Source organism: Polypterus senegalus, chromosome 11 (genome assembly GCF_016835505.1).
Source record: "Polypterus senegalus isolate Bchr_013 chromosome 11, ASM1683550v1, whole genome shotgun sequence".
In the NCBI taxonomy this organism is placed as follows: Eukaryota; Metazoa; Chordata; class Cladistia; order Polypteriformes; family Polypteridae; genus Polypterus; species Polypterus senegalus.
The window spans coordinates 74484384-74508735 of NC_053164.1; the positions used below are offsets into that span (position 1 = coordinate 74484384).

The 24352-nt window shown below is 38.0% G+C and overlaps 1 protein-coding gene across 3 annotated transcripts in view; it reads right to left on the reverse strand.

Moving 5' to 3' along the window:
- Nucleotides 1–19480: 19480 nt before the first annotated feature.
- plcb3 (phospholipase C, beta 3 (phosphatidylinositol-specific)) overlaps nt 19481–24352 on the reverse strand; it is a 258088-nt gene continuing 253216 nt past the window's right edge. For all 3 annotated transcript variants that reach the window (XM_039769058.1, XM_039769056.1, XM_039769057.1), the window contains one exon: nt 19481–24346. In XM_039769058.1, coding sequence (XP_039624992.1) covers nt 24041–24346 — 306 coding nt within the window. In that variant the 3' untranslated portion in view covers nt 19481–24040. The remainder of the gene's footprint in view (nt 24347–24352) is intronic.

A 24352-nucleotide genomic window follows, 5' to 3' on the forward strand; every position in this document is an offset into this window, starting at 1 on the left:
AATTATGCCTAAGGCACACTTATTTTACTTTTTTAATTAAGTTAAGAATGACTGTAGGAATGAAGAGGAATATTTAACACTGCAGCAGAGTGCATATTACATGTAATATGTTGGTTTAATTTTATGGTGCAGCTTTTGCTCTTATGGGTGGAAAACTACAATAATCTCAGATTTCACATATTTTTGCAGGAGGTTTTGGGCCAGCAAAGAACTAAGATAGTGCTTACTCTTGACCTGGGGTGAAATTACACTTACTATACCACCTCTGAGAATGTCTTCTACTCATGTATGTGTAACAAAATAAATGTATATTTAATAGTAAAAATAGAAAACGAATAGAAGGTTTGTCATTGCTGACATCTGCTGAGTCACCATCTCTCTAGCAATTAGAGTGAAAAGGGCATATTGCCAACCAGGTTTTTTTTCACACCAGACCTCGCCAGCTGGAATTGTGGCTTTCTGGTGTCTTTCTCTGGGACTCCTTCCTATCTTGTGGTAACATGGTAGTGCTTTTTTTTTCCTCTGGTCACACAGATGGTACAACAGAAGAACGGGCAGCAAGCAGGTCTACTAATATGTGACTCTGGCCACATCATTTGATGTACTGGAAACCGCATGTCCTCTCTTCTCTGTCTATCCTCTGATTATTAACAGGTGAACTTCCACTCATACTCAAGGTAAAAGGAGAAGAAATTCCCAAGTTAATAAATGACAACTTTTGTTTCATGAATAGCTCGTTATCAACGCACTGCACTTTGGTGTAAGTCAGGGCCCTCTTAACACAAGGGCACGCTGGGCAGTTGCCCGGGGTCCCACGAGCATAGGGGTCCAATGTGAATCTATGTATGTTGTGACTTGCTGAGTGGTTGTGTAGGTATGGGCCCCAGTGCACTGCTTTTACTATAAAGCTGTTAAGACAGCCTTGGTGAAAGTTACAGTATTTCCAAAAGTAAGCAGGCTCGTCACAGTGCAACATTTTGATGCTAAGCTTACTGGTTTTTTTTTTTTGTTTTAAAATTTATCAGACAGCAGGATGGCTATGGGGCAGCATGATGGCGCAGTGGGTAACGCTGATGCCTCGCAATAAGGAGACCTAGGGTCGCTTCCTGGGTCCTCCCTTTGTGGAGTTTGCATGTTCTCCTTGTGCCTGCGTGGGTTTCCTCCCACAGTCCAAAGACATGCAGGTTAGGGGCATTGACAATTGTAAATTGTGCTTGGTGTGTGCGCCCTGAGGTGGGCTGGAGCCCTGCCCGGGGTTTGTTTCCTGCCTTGCCTGTGTTGGCTGGGATTGGCTCCAGCAGACCCCCGTGACCTTGTTGTTAGGATATAGCGGCTTGGATAATGGATGGAAGGAGGATTATGATTATCCACAGTCAAGACGTCTGACATGGCACACTGATTAAAAAATTTCCGTCAGAATGGCTTTTTCTGATGCCTGGTAGTGGTACAGCACATAGTGTGACGACAGACTTTCCCTCATTTGCACTCTTTTTTCAGGTTCTGTTATTTTCTCCTCTTGAATTTACCTCCCTCGTAACAAAAACTAAAGAGGAATTACATTGGCTGTTGTTACGACACTAGCAAGTTGAGCAACAAGTAAATCTCAGTTACCAGCAGCGATTCAGATCGCCTGAAATGTTTTGTTGCCATCAGCCCGAAAACAGACCGCGTTCGGATTAGCTGCGAAGATCTGAAAACAAAAATGCATCAACTTTGACCACACTAAAGCCGACGATCTTCCGAGCTTCTCCTACTTCTAATTTGGCGATGTTTGAGCGACCTCTACTGACAGTTTCCCTTATTACAGAGCTGAGCCCGCGTGCTGCCGGGAACGCTGCGCTTTCGCTCGATTTAGGCAGGCGGGAAGTTCAGTTTGGCAGCGGCGTGTTGTGATTTGCGCGCAGCGAGAGAGCTCCAGGCGTACCGAGTGTTGTTAGCTCCTGGCAAAACATAAAAGTGAGTGTTCTTTTTATATTTTATCTTTTGGGTTAATATAATCATCACCATTATTATTATAGCAAAACGAGTGTTTACACGAAGAAAGAAAACACAAGAAAGCAGGTCGCGCTTACTAGGAACGGGTCATACTACTGTTGTTGAAGTCGCTACAAGTACAGTATTTTATGTATCACTACTAATGAGGACAGATATTTGTATTTATTGATTTATTTTTTCAGACGATAAGGATAGTGTTTTAGGATGGCAGTTACTAATTGGTAGTCAGTCTATATTTAAATGAACTAATATTACGACACAAATAAAGGTCACTATAAAAAAAAAAGCCAAATAAATAGTAATAGAACAAACTAAAGCATATAGATACATTAAAGCGAATATAAACTTTTTAAATTCATAAATACTTGGTATTTTTGTTTAACAGGCATAAAAAAGGCAACCATTTTACATAAGTACTAAATGTATCTGCTTTAAACAGTAAACACAGATAAATTAAAATAATGCAAAATTGACTATAAAAATGATATTTTAATATCCTAGAGGTTTTTATTAAAGCTATCAAAATTATGGTAAATTTGCTAAAGTTGTAAAGTAATACTTTTATTTACCTTTGCTTGTGCACTTTTTTTAAGAAAAGCAAACAAAAAGTTTCAGAGAAACTTTTCCTCTTCAAATTAGACAAAGTTAACAAGTGATTTGCATAGCGTTGAGTATGTAACATGCTTATGCATGTGTATTGGTTACAGTCAGGGTTCCCACGCGTCCTGGAAAACCTGAACATTTTGAGGGTTATTTTCCAGTCATTTGAAATGACCTGGAAACTGATCGAAATGGCCAGATGTCCTGGAAATAATCTTTCTTGTCCTGGAATTTTATTTCTGTTTTCACTTTTTAATTTTTCTGTTTGAAACAGCTTGCTGTTCGTAAGTCTAGATATGATGACAGCTGAGCTACGTCGCGGCCTCTGCTGCGCAATGTCTCCACCTACTGAGACATGTATAGGCAATTATATTTGAGTTTTGACCCTCGTTGCTCTAGCTCGTCAGTAGCTGACAGGAGAACAACAGAACATCAGTTCATCACTTGAAATTTCTGCTGAGTGCATGACTGTAAGTATGACCACAGTGCATATGGTGCAACTGACAGTTTTGTTACTTCATACCGTCTGATGTGGACCCAGGTCGCATATTAAACATGTCAAGTAAATTGGCGATGCTAATTTCTGTTAGCCTGTTAATGGCAATTCCCATTAGGTGTTAGCATAGTGCTAATTGTCTAATGACGGTAATCAGAATCAGAATACTTTATTGATCCCGGAGGAAATTGCTTAATCAATCTAAAATCATTTTGTAGGCCTACGTGGTCCCACTGTTAAGCAAATAAATTCAGTGAACCAAACCTAAAATCGCACGAACACGATAACAGTCTTAAAAAGAATTAGACTAAGAGCTACTGCTTTCATTTTAAACAAATAGGGCTTAGGCTACTTGAAGCCTACATCTAAATGCCTGTTCTTGTGTGTTTGTGTAGGTTCGTGTTCGTGTGATATCCTTGCAACCGAGCATGAATATTACTTGGCTTGTGCCGTTTATTTGCACAACTGAACACGCTTAACAGCTCCTGGCTCAACTTCTTATTCTAGCTTGCTTCCAATATTCCACAAAACGTTAGCTCCCTCTACAGGAATTATATGGGTATGCTTTCACATTAAGTTTACCACAGTTAGCCTACAGAAAATCTTTACTGGATCAGTATTTCTATTTAGCCTACATTTTTGTACATTACTGTATTTAATGCAACATGGGCATTTCTGCTGTTAAAAGCCATGCCAAAGCACAGGGACACAAGGAGGTCATGTCAGGTCAAGGCACAGGACCACGCATGACTGATTTCATCAATCAATCTCCCACCTCCCAAAATTCTGAAGCTAGCAGACAGGCAGCAGAATCAGAGAGTCAAGGAAGCAGCGAGGTCCAGCCATCAACTTCTGTAACTCCACCTCAAGCTACACCCACAATCGGAGCTCATTTTTCAAATGAAGCTGTTTTAGAAGCAGAGATCCGCTGGGTGATTAAAGTGGCCCTTTCCAAATATTCTTTCAATTCATGTTCAGATATGGGTTCATTGTTTCACCTGATGTTTCCAGATAGTGAAATTGCCCAAAAATTCTCATGTGGTGCAACCAAAGCAGCGTATCTGATGTGTTTTGGCCTTGCACCATATTTCAGAGACAAGCTGGTGAAAGACATTAGACAGTCCAACTGCTATACCATTTCATTTGATGAATGCCTCAACAAAATAACACAGACCGAGCAGATGGATGTGCTTTGTGCGGTACTGGAGTGATAATGAAGAAAAGGTAGTTGTGCATTATTTGGACTCCCAGTTTCTAGGTCACACACAATCAGAGAAGCTTGTTGAGAGCATTAAAGTTTCCCTCTCTCCACTTGATCCAAACAAGCTCCTGCAAATCTCGATAGATGGACCAAGTGTCAACAAAAAATTTTTGAGATTATTTGAAGACGACAGGTCTAAGGAGGCCCCAGATATTAGAAGTGTGATAAACCTAGGAACCTGTGGTCTTTATACAGTTCATGGAAGCTTCCAACAAGGCGAGAAGGAAAGTGGATGGAAGATAAGTGACAAACTAAGAGCCCTTTGGCAGCTTTTTCATGACACACCAGCCAGACGGGATGACTTTATTGAAATTACCAAAACATCAACATTCCCTCTAAAATTCTGTGCTCACAGGTGGGTGGAAGACTTGCCAGTGGCAGAGAGAGCACTTAAGATGTGGCCACGTTGAAATATTTTTTGACAATTACAAGAAACTGCCAAAGAGTAAAATGCCAACGTCAACATCATACACTGTGGTCAGAGAGGCTGTTGGTGACCCCCTTTTTGAGGCAAAATTAGAGTTTTTTGCCTATGTGGCAAGGCAGCTAAAACCCTTTCTTGAAACTTTCCAGACTGATGCCCCCATGATGCCATTTTTGGCGAAAGACCTTCAGGCCCTTCTGAAGAGTTTGATTTCATGCTTTATGAAGAGGGAGGTACTGGATAACATCAAAACACCTGTCCAAATGCTTAAAATTGATGTACTGGATAAAACACTTCATTTGCCACTGAAAGAGGTGGATCTTGGCTTTGCCACCAAACAAGCTCTTGAGAAAGCCTCAGAGAAGCTGCTTGAAAAACCGCTGCCAGGTCAACAATTCCGGAGAGAATGTGTAGCCTTCCTGTCCGCAACAGCAAAGAAACTGCTGGACAAATGCCCTTTGAATTATGCAGCAGTAAGGCACATGGCATGCCTAGATCCAGTAACTATGATCAGCGATGAAAGGCGTGCCATCTCCATGTTTGAGAAGCTCTTACAGCTGCTTCTTAATGCCAAATGGCATATTGCAGAGGACTGTGACCAAATCCTGAGTGAGTAAAAGATGTTCCTCACTGAAATGGTGCAGCACCATAAGGAGGAATTTCAATGGTATAGAAGTAGCTCCTGTCGGCTGGACATTCATAGGAAGATTTGCTGGTGACAAAGCAGAGTACGCAATTCTGTGGAAATCAATGAAAGACCTGTTCACATTGTCACATGGGCAAGCAGCGGTCGAAAGAGGGTACTCTGTGAATAAGGACATGCTGGTTACAAATCTGAAAGGAAGGACTCTGATGTCTCTTCACCTAATCCAAGATTCTTTGACTGGTGGCTCATTTGATGGAGTATTGCCAAAGCCCCTCTTGCAGCATTGCAGAAATGCCAGGATGCGATATGTCCAATACCTTGATGATGAAAAAAAGAAGAAAAAGGAAACTGAAAATGACAAGCAAAGAGAAGAGCTCCACTCTGAAATCACAAAAGTGGCAGCAAAGAGACAGAAAATAATCACTAGCATTGAGGCAATGCAAGAAGAAGCAGATGCAATGGCAGAGAAGGCTGAGAGAAAACAGGACTTTACACTGCTCACAAAATCTAATGCCTATCGTAAAAGTGTTGCTGAGAAAAAGAAAGAGGTCATCGGTCTGGATGCAGTTTTATCAGACCTCCAGGAGCAACACCAGCATTTTCTAAACCTAGGCCTACACCAGATGCCTTTTTCATTTGTTACACTACAGTGACTTATAGATTGTTTTTTTTCCAATATACTGGAGTTCAGGCTCTTATCCTTTGTTCCTAGTATTCGTTCTAGTTTAACCAAGTTTTCAACTCTTTCAACTATCATGATTTAAAATGGATGTATTTTGCTTCTTTTCCCACAAAGTTCTTTATTATAATCTTTGTCGTTGACTTATGCAAATTCTACAGCTGCTGTATTCCCAGTAAAGCTACCAGTTGAAAGTTAACTCTGACTTTGTTTTGTCGCGTGCCAATTGTTGCATATATTAGTGTTATCAATTGTTGCATATATTAGTGTTATAGGCATCATACACATGATATAGGCAGTAAATTGGCTTTATGCAGTTTTGTTTAATACAAACATTGTACATAAATTTATTTGATACAAACAATGACATAATATGTAATATGCAAGTAACTTTTACTGAAATTAGGTCACTATAGTAGCCTATTTCATGGTGTGATCAACAGCTCTATACTGAACATTATGGAATTGCTCAGTATATGTCAGTGTTTGGATAGTTTTCCACAATCCAAGAGGCATTTATTTCTTTAAAAGAGTTTTGCAGTTTAAAACGGTGTGTAACAAAAAGAGGTCAAACAACTCCATTATACAGTACATCAGTGCATTAATTGGTGTTGCCTTTATGTAATTTAGCATATCGGTGACACTCAGTCCCTGCATAATCAAAGAGAAATTAAAATGGCGTTAAGCCTGCGACTAAAGTGTATGACTGTATGACCGGATCCTGCCATGAATTTCCGGAAAAATCTCCTGGAAATGTCCTGGAAAATGATTCCTTAAAAAGAGTGGAAACCCTGTAACAGTGCTTAACACAGCACGAATCTGTAAAAAATATAAATCATCTTAACATTATACAAATCTGCAGTAAAATTATTGGTTTACACCAGTCTTTTATCACTGAAATGTAATTTCAAACAGGTCAGAAAGAAAGCCAACGCAATTCTGTCAGACAGAAGCCATCCTCTTTTCTCCAAATTTCAGCTGTTGCCATCAAGCTAGAGATTTAGGTTTCCAAATGTCAAGAGTGAGAAGTCAAACACAATTACACCTTTTATTGGCTAACTAAAAAGATTAGAATATGCAAGCTTACAAGGCAACTCGTTCTGCAGGCAAAGATGTAATCAAATTACATGACATCTTGCCTGAAGAAGAGGCCTGAGCTGCCTCGAAAACTTGCATATTGTAATCTTTTTAGTTAGCCAATAAAAGGTGCAATTTTGCTTGACTTCTCACTACATTCATAATGGCTAACACAGTAGAACACCCTAGTACTACAAAGGTAAAGAGCAAAAGATTTAAGAACTATTTTATTCCTAGAGTTATAAGCATTTTAGATTCTCTTACTTGGAGGGATGATGCTAAATGTTAAATTCTGCATCATTATTTTATATACTGTTGAAAGTAATTATTCTTCCTTGCATTGATCTTGAGTGTGTGTGTTTATGCAATAACAATGGTGGTCAAATGTGTTTGTATCTATTGGATCTCTTGTTGGAAACAAGGCAGACATTGTTTTGTCACCCAACACACGTTAATTTACACTATTTAAAATGGTCAACAAGCACAAACCCAGTGCGGCAGCACCAATCACCCTCAGTCCAGGCCCTCAACAATGCCTCTCTTTGCTGCCTCCACTCCTCTCCTCCGAGCTCCGCCCTCTTCCACGCGACTTCTGCCATTGAGCAGAGGGAGGCAACTTTTATGATCACCTGGATGTGCTCCAGGTGTCTTCTGATAAGCTTCCACTTGCACTCCCCAGTGTGGCGGAAGTACAGGCTCTGCACTCGGAAGCACTCTGGGTGTCCCTGATCCTCTTACCCCTGCACTTCCGGGTGTGGCGGAAGTGCTGAGGTCCAAGGATCCATAGGCATCGGGGCACCCCCTGGCGGTGACCATGGGCCCGTACAGGGCTGAGCTTCAAAGCTCTGTACCTCTGGTCCCCAAAACCACCAGGATGGTCGCCCCCTCATGGTCTGGAGGAGACGTAAGCCCTCCTCCGGTCCTCTTGGGCATCCCGGCTGGGTACCATCCCCAGCCACGTGCCACACTCTGTAACAATAACTTCTGTTTTTGTACTTTAGTGTTGCAAACAAATTTTCTTCTGGGATAATAAAGTCTACCTAAACCAAAACTAAAATATTTTAATTACAAGAAAAAAAAAATCCTACCAAGCACAAACCATAATCAGAACCTATGCTTCTTCCATTGTGTTAAGAACATGCCATATGTTTTGAAATTCTTAATCAGTTGTAAATGGCAGAATGTTAAACTCAACAAAAAAGTTTCCAGTAAATTCCAGTCTACATAATCCTAAAATGCTCCATAGATCCTTGACGAAGCCACACACTCACTACATTGTAAATGTAATTTTAGTTCTATATCTGGTACTTTTGGGATAGGCTATGGCTCCCCACAACTCTGAAATGGATTAAATAAATTTGAGGATATAGTTATGTATTTACGTAATTCATTCAGCAACTTCTTCCATAATTGCACTCAACAAAACAGCAGCTTAGTTTCCAGAAATGTTTTTTTAACATTTGTTGAGCTGGCTACTGAAATGAGTTTGTATTCATCATGTACAAACATGGATTTTACCTGTACATTGGAATTTGTGTTTGCATTTAGTACTCAAAGTAACAATGTAATTAAAAAAGGAACATAAATGGGGATGAGTCCACATAAAAAAGTAGTTGTCATACAATCAAAATGTATTTCAGCTGTTCTGGACATTTATGCCAGAGCACCGTCGGTCAGTCAGAAAATTCAAATAAAATTGTGCCTAATGTTGTGAAAATCCTTTTTAAGGTTAAAGACAAACAAACAGTTTGTTTAACACACAGTTAAACAAAGCAGTTCCAAACTGATACACTGATTAAGCACAGGTCCATTAACATTATTGTTGGGCTATAGCCAATAGATAAATGAGGAAAGGAAAACAAAAACTCCGGTCAGCAACATCCCTAGAGAAAACAAACATCTTTTGTTGTCCACAGTTAATTTGTATGCAAAGTCCAAGACAATGTGCTTTCAACATCAATTAAAGTTCAAGAGTATACTTCTGTTCTAATTGCTATTTTCTTGGACTCCTCTGAACAGGTGGTCACTCATGACTTTTTCAGTGGTATGGGTTCAATTCAGGTTATTGGAAATTCTACCTACTGTATATGGTACAATGGGACTTTAAAAATTTACTTTCATGAAGATAAATTTGTATTTAGTTAGTTTAATTTTCTATTTTAATTTCAAATTTAATATAGAACAGGGATGCGCTTCCGCAATTGAAATCGGCCAGTTTTCACTAAAAAATTAGTTGATAGCTCATTGTTAAAAAGGCTGATAACAAAAATTGATATTTTCAGCTCCTGGTTTTCTAAGCTTTACAGTAATTTAGTTATGCCAGCGCACATCTTTTATTTTTTTCTTTTGCAGCAGACTTCCTGCAGTGAAAACAAAGAACAGCAAGTGGAGGCTTGATTTATCAGTGAACAAGAGGTGATTAGTATATTAGCTTTTACAGTAAAGAAAGTGGAGTAATAAACTGAAAAAATGTTGTTGAAGTCATTCTGTGCAACTAGACAAACGGCAAGAAAAGCTACTTTAAGGAATTCACACCTTTATTTTGTCCCTTAAATTAAAATGGACACCTTTTGTTTAAAATGCAGCAGCTTACACTTTTAATTGGAAAAAGAAAAGAAAAGAAAAAGACAAATCTGAAATTGCTCCTTAGTAAACAGTAGCCTTTTTATTAAAGATTTGTATTGTGCTTATTATTAGTTACTGTGTGTCATGCAGCATAAGTGTTGGAAAGAAACATGTACTACATAATAAAAATGGTAATCCATATTTTATAATCATACCTGTATAAATATAGTAAATGTGTATTTTAACAGCAAAAAGATGTAGTGCAATTAATGATTTAAAACAAAACATGGTGCATGTATATTTTACATTTAAGCAATATCAGTTAATGGATTGTGTGATATATATATATATACATATATATAGATATATAGATATATATATTGTGGTCCATGGCCGGCCATTTTACCGGCAAATACCCACAGGCCACCAGAGAGAGTCCTCCCTGCAACGTGAAGATGCCCCGGGTTCCAGCAGAGCGTCATGGACGTTGGAATTTTTATAAACAGCCCTGCTGGATACCATGGGGACCAGCAGGAGTCGCTGTAGGGAGGCTTGGGGAGTGCTACGTACCCTATAACCCGGAAGTACATCCTGTTCACATGAGCAGTAGGAATGATGTGCTTCCGGGATGAAGAAAAAGACTTTGTATCTGACCCGGAATTGATAGGGAATCTCATGGACTGTATGGTGGATTCACTTCTGGGTCAGGAGATATAAAAGGATGATGGGAAACCCAGACGAGTGAGCTGCAATGGGAGGAAGGGTGGCTAAGTGTGTGGGAGTTGGAGGATTGATTATTATCGTATTGGTTATTTATGAGTAGTGTGGAGTGGAGGGGCTTGGTGCACATAATTATTTTAATAAAAAGAAGTATTGGACTTTTACCTGGTGTTTGGCGTGGTACCTGAGGGTTCAAGGGAGCAATAGCGTCCCCTACTGTCACTATATATATATATAGTTAGAAAAATGGCGAAAACTACTGTAGGTAATCCTTGTTTCAGATAGGTACATTACAAAATGACCTTAACAATATGAGAGCTTATAATTATGAGAAGCATTTCATTTTCTTTTATACCATATGTATTATAGATAAATGTTTTTGTACATATTTATTAAAGTATCTCTCTATTATAAAAAAAAAAAATTCTGGAAAGGAAAAGCAGGGCAGTGAGCCGTGATCTTCTCGGAAGTTCTCGAAAGACACTTAAAAGACCCGCGAGACGCAAACAATATCAAACAACACTCAGTCGTGTAAAGGCACGTAGCACACGCAGATCCTGTGATCTCAGCACATATAAAGCATATAAGGACAATACGTTCTTGATGAAACGTCAACGAAAGAAGAAGAAAGAGCAGCGTGGAGAAAAGAGACCCAAAAGTGTTGGAGAGAAAAAAAGGCAGATAAGAAATTATGAAAGCAGTGGAATTCGAAAGGCTCAAACAAATGATGGCGTGATACACATGCAGAGAAATTTAAGGAATATAAAAGCAGTAAAATTCGAAAGTATTGTAGCGTCCCAGCCAGGTTGAAGCCTTTTTTGTTTTAAGTGACTGTTAGGTCCGATTGAGGGAGGGCAGAGTACAGCACGGAAGACTGATAGCAGTGCGATGGCACCTCCTTAGCATGCGTACAGCCACCCTGCCCGACAATGCAAGCAGCATTATACGTCCTGAGAAAGAGATTTAACCACACCCGGGGCCGGAAATAAAGGACAAGTATTGTGTTTACAACGTCATGTGAGACAAGGCAGTGAGACATCATTTAAAACAAGTCCATGGACATTTAACCTAGCAGTTGTTGGATTGCTGTTGGTGGACACGCTCCATGTGCTCCCAGCTCTTAAAAGAACAAGAGACAAGCAAAACACGCAGCTCGCCAGCACCAGAAAGCCTGCCAATGATCAGAATGCTTCTCATTAGCGTGCGTTCAGCCAAACTAACTCTCACCCCCACCCCTTCACAACGCGAGTGACAGAGATGCGAAGTGGCAAAAAATACAGCTGCTGTACAGGGTTTGAAATGATCTGGCAGCGAGACAAGCAAAACAGGCAGCTCGCCAGCAGCAGAAAGACAGCAGATGATCCGATGGCATCTCCTTAGCACCCCCTTCACAATGCGAACAGAGTTACAGTATATGTCCTGCGAGAAAGAGATGTAACCACGCCTAGGGCCGGAAACAAAGTATTGTTTTTACAAAAGTTTTAAAATAAAATTGAAAATAATGCATATGTAACAATTCCCATGAAACTAACAATCTTTTTTAATTGTATATCCGGTAAACAAAATCCGGGGGTGAGCTAGTGAAGCGAGCAGGGGGCAGAGCCCTCTCGTTTATTTTAAGGAAATTTTATTTAGTATTTTATGGTCTTTATGGTTTTGTTTTAAACAAATGAACAGTTGGTGAACCTGTGGCCTATAGTTTAATTGTAAAAATACACTTTAATATACTGTAGGACATTGACTGGTTATACAGCAGATTAGTGTAAAAAGTTTTTTAAAGGGATAAAGAAGAAAAAATGGAATCTGTATCAGAACCAGCCAGTCAAATAACGTGAAATCTGTGATTGGTATTGGCCATAAAAAACTCAATCAAAGCACCAAAATCAAAAAATTAAGATTTTAATACTTGTATTAAAAATAAGCATATATTCAAATACATTCAAACGTATGTTATGTATTCTGGGTACTGCATATACTTTCGTACTGTGTGCTTTTATATTGCCCGTCATTTATATATCTATACTAATAAAAGGCAAAGCCCTCACTCACTCACTCACTCACTCACTCACTCATTCTCCAACTTCCCGTGTAGGTAGAAGGCTGAAATTTGGCAGGCTCATTCCTTACAGCTTACTTACAAAAGTTGGGCAGGTTTCATTTCGAAATTCTACGCCTAATGGTCATAACTGGAAGGTATTTTTCTCCATTAACTGTAATGGAGTTGAGCTGGAATGACGTGGGGGGTGGAGTTTCGTGTGACATCATCACGCCTCCCACGTAATCACGTGAACTGACTGTCAACGTAGTGCGTAGAAAACCAGGAAGACCTCCAAAAAGCGCTTAAGAAAACATGCATTATATAATTGAGAAGGCAGCGAAACAATAAGAAGCGAGCGAGTGACATATACTACCATATTCATGAGTGCTGCTACCTCGGAAAGAAAGCAAGGTGTAAACCTAAACTTTAAATTAAGTTCATAGACAGGCTACCGCTGGCGTTTCACATGCCCACAGGTAATGCGGGATACAAGTTTAATGAGAGGACGCAGGATATAAACGAGAGTTTTGATCACTTTGTAACTAAGTTAAAATTGTATGTGAAGGGGTGTGCTTATGCAAATTCCGAGAGACTGTGTTTGTGGGGGATTGACATTTAAGGCGGGTGGGGGAGTCACGTCATCATCTCCCCGCCCATTCATCTCATTTCGCTCTGAGCTGAGCTCCGCGGCTAACGCCGTCTTCCGAAGCAACTTCGTCAGATTGCCACCAAATACTCACAGAAAAATCCACAAGTTAATACACACGCTGTCTCTAGAGTTTCTGCACACTGAATCCTCCAGGCACTACTTACAAAAGGTTACATTGACAATCGTGTTACGTTATTTTTAAAATCTTTCCTTTTCTTAGCACAAGCACAGCTGAGAAGCTTGCATTACAAGCAAAGGGGAGCTTTTGTCAATGCATGATTTCCTGGTACACTGATTACATTGATCAGCGCATCCCGATTCATTTTACCCTCGCACCACCTTAGTTTGAGAAGTATGAAAAAATATGAGGTTAACACAGAAAAACAGATCACCAATTCAAGCTTTATGAATAATCGATTAAGCCATCAATAATTGTTTTGGTAAAGCCATCCTCCTTCCATTTTATAATTTTTCCGCCATTAGCCATGATTAAATGAACGGTAAATAAAGTAAGAGCAAAGCGAGGGTGACTTATTTAGGCAGGCATATATATGACAGCAACACTCATGACAATGTCAATCATGTTACGTTATTATTAAAATGTTTCCTTTTCTTTTTCATTACTTCTTTAACACACTACTTCTCCTCATGAGTCGGGTATTTTGCTATATATATATATATATATATATATATATGAATGACCTCAAAGAGCTGAGACTTTTGATATCATGAACGTGTCTGCAAAACTGGGGTCTCCTGCCCAACAAAAGTCGAGCAGCCAGCGCGTGCATAGCTGTGCCGGCCTTTGAGACGCTGACTGCGCTTCTGCCTTAAGTCAAAGTGAGCACTTTTAATTTTTTCATCCTCCCCTGCGCTATAGCCCAGACAAGTGCAAACACGGGACCCTTTTCTACACCACGGCAAAATAATATTAAGGCGATTCACACTTTCTTTTGCACGATACGATTATGAGGTCCTCAGCACGGATTATGAAGACACGCACACGAGTGGAGGACTGACAGTGCCATCACAGCCGATTAATGGCGGGGCGTCTCACCAGTCTACACAAGACCCAACGCGACTGTCCCCAAAAGGCGATCATAACGTCAGCGAACACATCTCTCTATACTATATAAAAGAAAAAGGCAACTTTCCTTTCTTTACACCTTTTTCCTTTTATCCCAAACCAAAGCCTTTCTCTCTTAACACTGCAGAGGACACAAAACTAATTTTCTTTAAATGCCGGTAAGGCACATTACCAGAGGCACAAATTTGAGCGTTCAAATAGAAAATGTAATTTCTATACCACAGCCGTCGTGTAGCGCTTTCAAAAGGGATCTACTACCGAGAGATGATCCATATACATTTTAGCTGCTGTTAGTTACTTACGTGTTGTGTTACACAGTCTTTAAAATGTAGTTTACGCAACCACTCCAGTAGTGCTCAATGTACCTGTACTTCTTAAAACGTTAATGTTTTACTGTTTAATAACTTATAGACTATAATTTATTATTTTTCCCTTGCACTCAGTGACCAAAGCTATACACACACATATAGACACATACAAACATACACACAAGTATATGTATGTGTATATATATGTATGTGTGTATATATATATATATATATATATATATATATATATATACACACACACATACACATACATACATACATACACACATATATATAATTTGTGTGTGTGTATGTATGTATGTGTGTGTATATATGATGTAGATAGGTATGTATATATATATATATATATATGTGTATATGTAGATATGTATATAGATATGTAGATATGAAGATATGTATGTGTATATATATATATATGTGTATATATATTTGTGTGTGTGTGTGTGTGTGTGTGTGACACACATATATGACAGCAGCAATCCAAGCTGTGAGAAAACAGTAAAAAGGAGGCGTGTCAGACGTCGTGGTACATTTTCTGATGCAGCTAGATGAAAAAAACTTTGTGACGCTGCCGCCAAATACACAAAACAATTACTTTGACAATCATGTTACATTATTTTTAAAATGTTTTCTTTTTCATAACTTCTTTAACACATGACAGACATCGCTGCGAAGCGCGGGTATTTTGCTATATATATGTATATATATCACAGCGACACTCATAACAGTGACAAAACAATTACATTGACAATCATGTTACGTTATTTTCAAAATGTTTCCTTTTCTTTCTCTTTCCTTCTTTAACACACTACTTCTCGCTGCCAAGCGGGTATATATATATATATATATATATATATATATATATATATATAGATAGATAGATAGATAGAGATATATATATAGAGATAGATATGAGAACAACACTTATATCAATGACAAAACAATTACATTAACAATCATGTTACATTATTTTTAAAATTTTTCCTTTTCTTTTTTGTACCTTCTTTAACACACTACTTCTCCGCTGCGAAGCGCGGGTATTCTGCTAGTATTATATAAATGCAATGACCACCAGGGAGCACCACCAAGCCCCCAAATCCCAGTCACAATCACACAAAGGCAGTCCTTTGTGCAAAAAAATGTTTTTATTTACAAAAAATACCTTATGAGGCTTCTTCTTTCAGTATCGCCTAATATGGCAAAGCAAAACAAATTTTTTTTCTTCTTTTTCCTTGACTCCTCATAGGCAGATGTTGTCCAACTCCTGTCCCGACTATGACTTGCCTAGCTGAGATCAAGCGACTTCTTTTACCTATGATCTGGGAGTACTTCCAGTTCTTGGGCATAGCCTGCTGGAAACACTTTCAGGTCAAATGGAAGTCCCCGAAAGTAGGGAGTGTGAATCCCGGTAGCTCCCTCTGGTGGGCACCACAGAACCCAGCAGGGTTGCCCCATGGAAATAAAGGTCCCAGCATGCCCTGTGGGTGTCTGTGTGGAATCCTAACCCTAGGAGGCGGCCATCTTGGATATTGGGGGACAAAATATTTAGCAGTGCTCATCTTCCCAGTCCTTCCATTGTACTGGGCTCCTGGCCAGGTAAGGATCCCAGTTCAGTTTTGGCCGGGATGGCAGCCCAAGTGTACCATACATTACATTGCTCATCCCTTCACAGTGCCTTGTAGTGAGAGGCGGCCAGTCCCGTGAGGGGTTCACTCCTCCACAATGAGTCACAATGTTCATGATGTTAGCCTGTAACAGAAGAGCCACAGTCGGCAGGAGTAACACCCTATCCATAGTTAATTGCTCCAGTTTTTCAACAAGTCTTATAAGGGCAGTGCCTCCATCTATGCCCAAGCTTATGACACTCATAGCACTGGACCTCTCCCACTGAACGTTGTGTCTCACGAGCACAAATACAGACAGGAAACACTGGCTTTTCCTTTTTCTCCCAGGCTTCTGCTTCCATTTTTGTGCCTTCCAGATATGTTGGGACAAGACTAATAGCAACCTGTGACCCTGTAAAGTCTGGCACGTGAATGTTAGGAGAACTCGACTTCCTTGCGTGGTTCCTTTTCTGCTTTGGGGTGCTTAGGCAGACTGGGTCTCTCTTTGAATTAAAGACGGAGCCTGCAGTGCCTGAACCCCTTTCACTGCATTTGTAACAGTGGACTGTTTTTTAGGAAGCTGAACAACCTGGATGCTGGCATTTACTGTACAAACTGGCCCTTTGTATTCTGCTCTAGGTCTTTCTTACCCGATTTGAGCTCTTCTGTCTGGGTAACTGTTTCTTTATCAGGCAGCCCAAATATTGGGAGTTCTATCATTACACCTTTATCTACTGTCTGAACAACAGATACTTGGTTCCTTTCAGGAATATCTGGGATTCCTTCTCCTAAATTTTCTGTTATTATGTCCAGTATACAAAACACTTACCTGTACTGCTGAATCAACTTTAGGTAGGAGTGCTAGACTAACCTAGTATATATATTTTTCCAGTGCTGCCATCAGTATTTAGCTAGGGCCTCTATTTCTTGAACCATTTTTAAGCAGTTCCAGTACCCACAACAAGGTTTGTATGGGTTGTAGAGTCACCTCCAGCTCTCAAAGATCTATTTGATACTCGGGTAGTTTCGGGGGCTGTCGGATGGAGCTTCAGGTATTTCAATCCACCTGTTGCAAGTCCGCTGATACATGCCCCTTTTGCGCAAGCTCAGTTGGATACCCAAAAGGATTGTGGAAGCTGGAGTCTGAATGGTTACTTATATGACCAGTCGGTCCTGTCAGTACTGTTTTAGTGATGGGATTCAGATATGTGTATGTATACATATGAGACAAAGTCACCATCTCTGCACTGTTTTTTTTTTTTAATCATTGGCAAATTTCTGCCTGGAACACTCCTTGTTTAGAGCAAAGGAAAGGTGTGGTTTCACTTTTTAACCTGTTTACTTATTATTTTTCAGGGTTTCATACCAGATGATATCAATTGGAAAAATCCTGTATCTTACTGATTCAAAACATGAACATTCATGTTCAGTTTAACAAACAAGTGAAAAAAAAACAAAAAAATGAAAAGATGTTTTCTACCAAATCCATGTAAATTATACCAAGTAAGACATCAAAACATTGACTCTTATCAGAGTTGCTGCTACATCTGTTGATACCCCAATTTTTAATAAATTCATAAGTTATTTTGATAGGCTTTCCCATTAACTTTATCTTTTTTTGGGATCATTTCTTTTCATTTATTTAAACATAAAATAATACAGAGTCCTATGGAAATTAATTCCCATCTTTAAGAAAAAAATAATTATTGTGTTATTTCACAAAAATGTTGGCTACTGCTGCAGTTATCATCATGTACAGTACAGGCCAAAAGTTTGGACACACCTCCTCATTCAATGTGTTTTCTTTATTTTCATGACCATTTACAGCACTCCATCACTCTCCCTCTTGGTCAAATAGCCCTTACACAGCCTGGAGGTGTGTTTGGGGTCATTGTCCTGTTGAAAAATAAACGATCGTCCAACTAACCTGACTTCTGCACAACACAACTGCTGGTCCCAACCCCATTGATAAAGCAAGAAATTCCACTAAATAACCCTGATAAGGCACACATGTGAAGTGAAAACCATTTCAGGTGACTACCTGTTGAAGCTCATCGAGAGAATGCCAAGAGTGTGCAAAGCAGTAATCAGAGCAAAGGGTGGCTATTTTGAAGAAACTAGAATATAAAACATGTTTTCAGTTATTTCACCTTTTTTTTTTTAAGTACATAACTCCACATGTAGTGGAGTCATAGTTTTGATACCTTCAGTGAGAATCTACCAATGTACTGTAAATGGTCATGAAAATAAAGAAAACACATTGAATGAGGAGGTGTGTCCAAACTTTTGGCCTGTACTGTATGCACATGCTTCGATTGTTTAACAACAGATATTGATGGAGAAATTAAGCACACATGTAGCTTGCAATCAAGTGATAATAACTAAACAAATGTTAAATATATACAGTTAGTTTTAACCAGGTTAAAGCATAATAAGTTTGTTACAGATGTTTCAACACTGACCAAGTGGTAATGCAGAGACAGAGCTGTCATTCCTGCCTCACAGTGTCAAAGTCTGCATAGGGTTTGCATGTTCTTCCCATGCATTTGTGGATTGATTGGTGCTAGTGGGTGTGTTTAACTGCGTATGATTACCTGTTTTAACAGTGAAAACTGAAAATGTGTCATTAATATTTCTTAATTAAGAAAAACCATTTAGTCCTTCATGTGCCGTGAAGTAAATAACATTACCCTTTTATATTCCTCAACTCGATTTAAGAACACTGGCTGCCATGCAACCAGATCACACTGTTTAAAATATCTTTTTGCAAATAACTGGACTTAAAGGAAACATACATAATTTATAGTTTTCTGTTATTGGATTGTATGTAGCACAGTTTGTTCTGATTGGCTGTGTGATTAAGCCCTGCAAAGGGTCACCGCACGATCTACCACTTTTGCTTCTTCCCTTAAACCCAGTGCTGCTGTTAAGGTGAGAAAAAGGTCATTTAAATGATTTTAGCAAAAGCTGCAACATAACAAAATGTGAAAAAAGTGAAGAGGCCTGAATACTTTCTGAAGGCACTATAGCTTATACAATATTTAAATGAATATATCTGTGAATGGTTTTATTACATAAGGAACTTTTGGGCTGTTAGGGAATGATGATTACAGTTTTCCTCATGGTGTATGTTTGCAAAGTATATTTCAAATTCCTTGCAACCAGTGTTAATGTGAACAAAACATTAACTGGTCATTTAGTAAATGCATCAAAAACATGTGAGCTTCCTCTGAAAAAATTTACAACAATGACTTAAGTGTAAAAGGAAGAACAACAATAGCAGCCTGAGTGTGACAGATCTAAAAAAAAATGTTTTGTATCCCAAAATCCATTTTTATTACATTTACATCAAGTACAGTATTCAGCAAGATTACATACATCTTATAAACAGTTTCCCTTTTCAGAGGCACATCAACCCTTAAAAAACTCCATGAAAACCTTTCAGAATACAGGTTTACACAAAGAAATGAAGATAGATAAAAAATGACAAAGATAGAGGCTTCATGTAACTACATTTTTTCATCGATGTACTATGTGGACAAAGCATTGAGAAAAAGTAATACAGGAATTAAGGGATAACAATTGAGTGGATTTGCTTTTCACTACAGCTGACGCTTTATGTTAAAACAAAACCAACTACTGTACATTGACAGAAGGATAAGTTCACGTTTTGACCCTAGCTAAAAAAGGGAAAAAGTAAAATAAAAATCAAAATAACAAACCAAAGGATAAAAACTTTCAATAACGCTAAAAATTAGCAGTGCCTTTTATCAATTTCCAATTTTAAATGAACAGTATCCAATCTGTTGCCATTATCACCATTTTACTTGCAATTCTAGAAAATGCATGGAGGTTTAATGTAGCAAGTGGTGTTAGAGCTGAATAATAAACCAAGAACACTTCAACACAACTGCCCTGAGTTTTGCAGGTTATAAAGCGTACCTGCTTAAATTCAGACTGTTCACTTCAATAGAGATTCACTACCTTCTAAAATGTCACAACTTTTTAAAAGATACTTGCAGAAAGCTACTGGCAGAACAGATTAAATTTTTAACCTGATATGAATGTTTGGGAGTTACTTTGCTGCAGTTGGCATGACAAACAGGAAAGCCATATTTTCCCAAATAAATTTAAAAAGGTCTAGTGCACAAAAGATGGCAATTCCCTGAACCATTTTCAGAGTTTTTTTCTTGTGGCAATTACAGTCTCTTTTGCTATATAGGGTGGCAAAAATAAAAGTAAACTTTCTAGACACTGGCCACTGACAAGGTTACAAAGGTCTTAATTGAAACAGGGTAGTAAAATTGTAGAATACTAAATAAATGCCAAGCCTGCTATCAAGATTTGACTATCTGACCAGCAGAATCATCATCTTTATTCCAGTCCAATTTGAACATACACTGAAAGACAAATAAAGTAAAGCAAACTATATCTGTTAACTTCAACTATATCCAGGAGAAAGTAACTTACTATATTAAAAGAAATAAGAAAATGAATTTATTTTACTTTTATAAATGAAGATAACCTTTAATTCTATTTCCAAGTAGCCAAATATGTACTTTAAAAGTGTGGACAATTCTTCCATTCAGTGGTATCCTAGGGCATTCTGTTGTAAAAGTCTGAGCTCATTTTTCACTTTTATCCTAAGCACGTATTTAAACTCTGACAAAAAAGTCTATGCCTAGCACCTAAATAAACTTGAATGCATTTGATGTAATTTTGTATTATTTGTTTACTCTCAATATTGGCTGATGTTTTTTTTATATAAGAAATTATAAAGGGGCTAAATAATGCAAAGAGGTCAGATCTATCAGCATCCATTTGTGACATTTAGCAATGAAACAAAATTCAGATTCCTATGTTGTTGTTTGCATCAGTATAAACTTTTTCTGGGTGTATTCTTTTTAAGCTTAAACTCACCACCAAAAAAACCCTAATAAGTTAAACTAAAAACATTAAAACAGTATGTGCAAACTAAACAGGTGATCTGTGATTTAAAGCTGTAAATTACAACTATTTATTTACTTCTTTTTAATACCTATTTTAGATTCACCAGCCAATACAGCAGAAGGAATCTCAATCACACTTTCTCCACAGCATAACTGGATAGTGTTCTGAGTAGCTTCCAAAATGATTACATTAAAAGGGTAGTCGCACAATCTAGCAAGTACTGGTGCAATTCCTCATCAGAAAGCCCTCATGGTTAATTTGTCACTTAATGTCTCAGTGGATGATACAGCTACTTTTGCCTATGAAGATCACAGACTCTGAGTTATGGTAGCTCTCTAGTCTGCTTTGGTAGAACTAATCTGATAGAACTTGACAAGAAACAAATGCAGTTTTTAGTGATCAGATTACATCAGTGCTAATTAAAAGTGAGCTTCACATCATAAACTGAAAACCAAACTGTGCCTACCTAGAAGCTTTTTTTTTGCATGCTAAAGGCTCAGCTTTGATGTAATTGCAATTAATTTCTTCATCTGTCCCCTTCAGTGATGGTTATTTTTTTTTCAACTTTATTTTTCATCTTTTGGAAATGGTTCTAACTGCACAGTTTTTCTGTCTTTTTGTTAGCCATAAATTGAATGGATGGAGTGCAGCACTGCATATGACTAGTTTGTAGACAGAAGCCATGAATCGACTTAAGGAAAATTTTGTGAAAATTACAGTGGTGAGATGGCCTTCAACTTTGTGCCAGGCTGCAACATTCTTTGCAGCTAATCAATAAATGTAAATATAGCTGTGCCTTTGATGGAAAAAAAGTTTGCACAATCAGCTCACAATATGTCTATCTTTAACAGGATTATAAAAATACTACATCTGATAAGAAATTCATTTACAAGTAAAAAGTATGGCTACAAAAGTCTTTGAAGTTTCTAGCCTTACATTCATAAACCAAAAGCACTAGATTTTGTACACATCATGCATATAGACTGCTATTCCTCTGTGAGTGCAGATCCTGAAAAGCAAGCCTGGTCTAAATATACTGAGTCCACTGAAAAAGTAAACAGATGAGACCTCGGATTTAAACTATTTAAAAGTGAGAACACCTGCTTTGGACTTGAGAATTCACAGCAAATGTAAACTTCAAGTCTGAAAGACAGGTAGGTTAATGAAATAATTTAATACTTGCTATAGCACTTTATAAAAGGCACTATATTTTAACAAGAAGATCAGAATCCCATAATTGTCTAATTAGCAGCATCTCACATATACAGTAATATTGCAATTTGAAACAGCGCTACTGTATTTAAAACTACAGAATTCCAAGTTTACAAAGTATTTCCTGTGGGTTTACACAAAGCCATATTGGACTATAAGATAAGACTGTAAGTAGCACATAGGGGGTTAGTGACACAAGATACTGTCTAACACCAAAGAAGCCAGCTGCTGTATAGAAGTCCCCATCACATTTCTTCACTTGAAAGATTTATGCTAACTTTTTATGTTTTATACAGCATTTGAAGCCTTTTGTCAAAATGTGATCTTCTTAAAAAATGATGTTGCACAATTTTGGCATTGACAAAGGAAGCTAACAAAGAGACAACAAACAATTGTGAATGCTAGTAAGCATCTAAAGAAACATTGTAACTGTGGAAGGAAATATGCTACACATAAAATACAGACTGTCTATAAAATGTGCCTTCTGCACATACCACCCATAGGACAGCAAGTACAAGCGGACTGAGATGATAAAAATATAAAGGACGTACAAATTAGCCAGGAGGGCAGAATAAAAACTGATTGTACTTTATGAATTTAAATGCCATGAGCGGTGTTAAAATGTGACCATTTTCACCAGTGAGACCATAATGTATTAAAATAAACTATTAAATGTATTTAAAAATAATTTATTTTTTGAAAAAAGTAATAAAATCTCATTGTTTAGCAAAGTAGTACATGAAGATATCCCTTTAATCTATCTGTTATTAAATATGTAAAAAGTTTTTTAGTACCTCCGAGCTATTGGAAAATGTTTTTCAGACATCTTTTAAAATCAAGGTCTAGCTGACCAATAAAGGTTAAAAAAAATGACATCTGGCCAAAGTAATGTGATATGATTCCAACATAAAGTCAATCTCCTGAGCCAAATATTTCTTTCCAAATCAAACTAACCTAAAGTTTGCTGATAGAATTCTTGGCACAATGAAGTATACAGCATTTCAGTTTAAGATAACATTTTTGTAAACTATGTTTGACACAAATGATGGCTAACACTGATGGGTATAGCTCTAAAACTGTAAGCTGGATAATGACATTAAAGAATGTCATTAATAGGATGATTTTATGGCACTGACCATATCCTCAAAATTGAATCTTTATTTATTCTAGTCACATATTCAGCCAAGTTAAAATTTGTAAAGGGGAAATTATACATGTCTACTTTGAAACCACCATTATTGGTTCGTAACTTAATTTTCTCTGCTCAATATCCTGCAATGTAGATTAGAGAGATAAAAGCTAATTTATTGTTTTTGAGAACTTTTCTTACAATCAGGCTACAAAAGTGAAACAAAAATAAAAGTGCATTATTGTATCACTGATGCTATTGGAAAAAGCAAAGAAAAAATCCTGCTTGAATGCCAGTGCACTGATTTGAAAGAACTACTAATCTAGCATTCTAAGGCAAATAGACAGCTAGCGTTTGCCGCAAGTAAAACTATTCATCAAAACCCGAATCTAAATACAGTAGCTCTGCTTCAGTATGCTCCAATTTAGTTTTTTTCAAATATACAAAATAAAAATGAACTTATATGACAAAAATTAAATAAAACAAAAAGCAAAACGCTGCCTGTTATGCACCAGTGTATTCCATATACAAAGCCTTGTTCTCTCACAGAGATCTACAGTAGTTTCTTCGCTGAAGTTCTTACAACATTTCTCCCTCAGACATCCCAGGAGTGCTTGGCGAAGATGATTCAATGAGGGAGGCTGTACTATGTTCAGGACTCTGTCCGCTCATGTCTAAACTTCCCCTGTACAGCCTTTGTCGACTGGTTGTAGTGAAGGGTGGGGTGCTATGATTAGAACTTGGGCTGTCAGTGTGGTCTTGACCATTTTTACAACTTTCCAGATTTCCAAGTGTCGAATCAAGTTCTCCCTGCAAGTACTTTCTGATTTCCTCAGGAAGCTGTTGGTATTCCACTTCCAACTCTTTTTCTAAACGGTCTTGTTGCTGGGA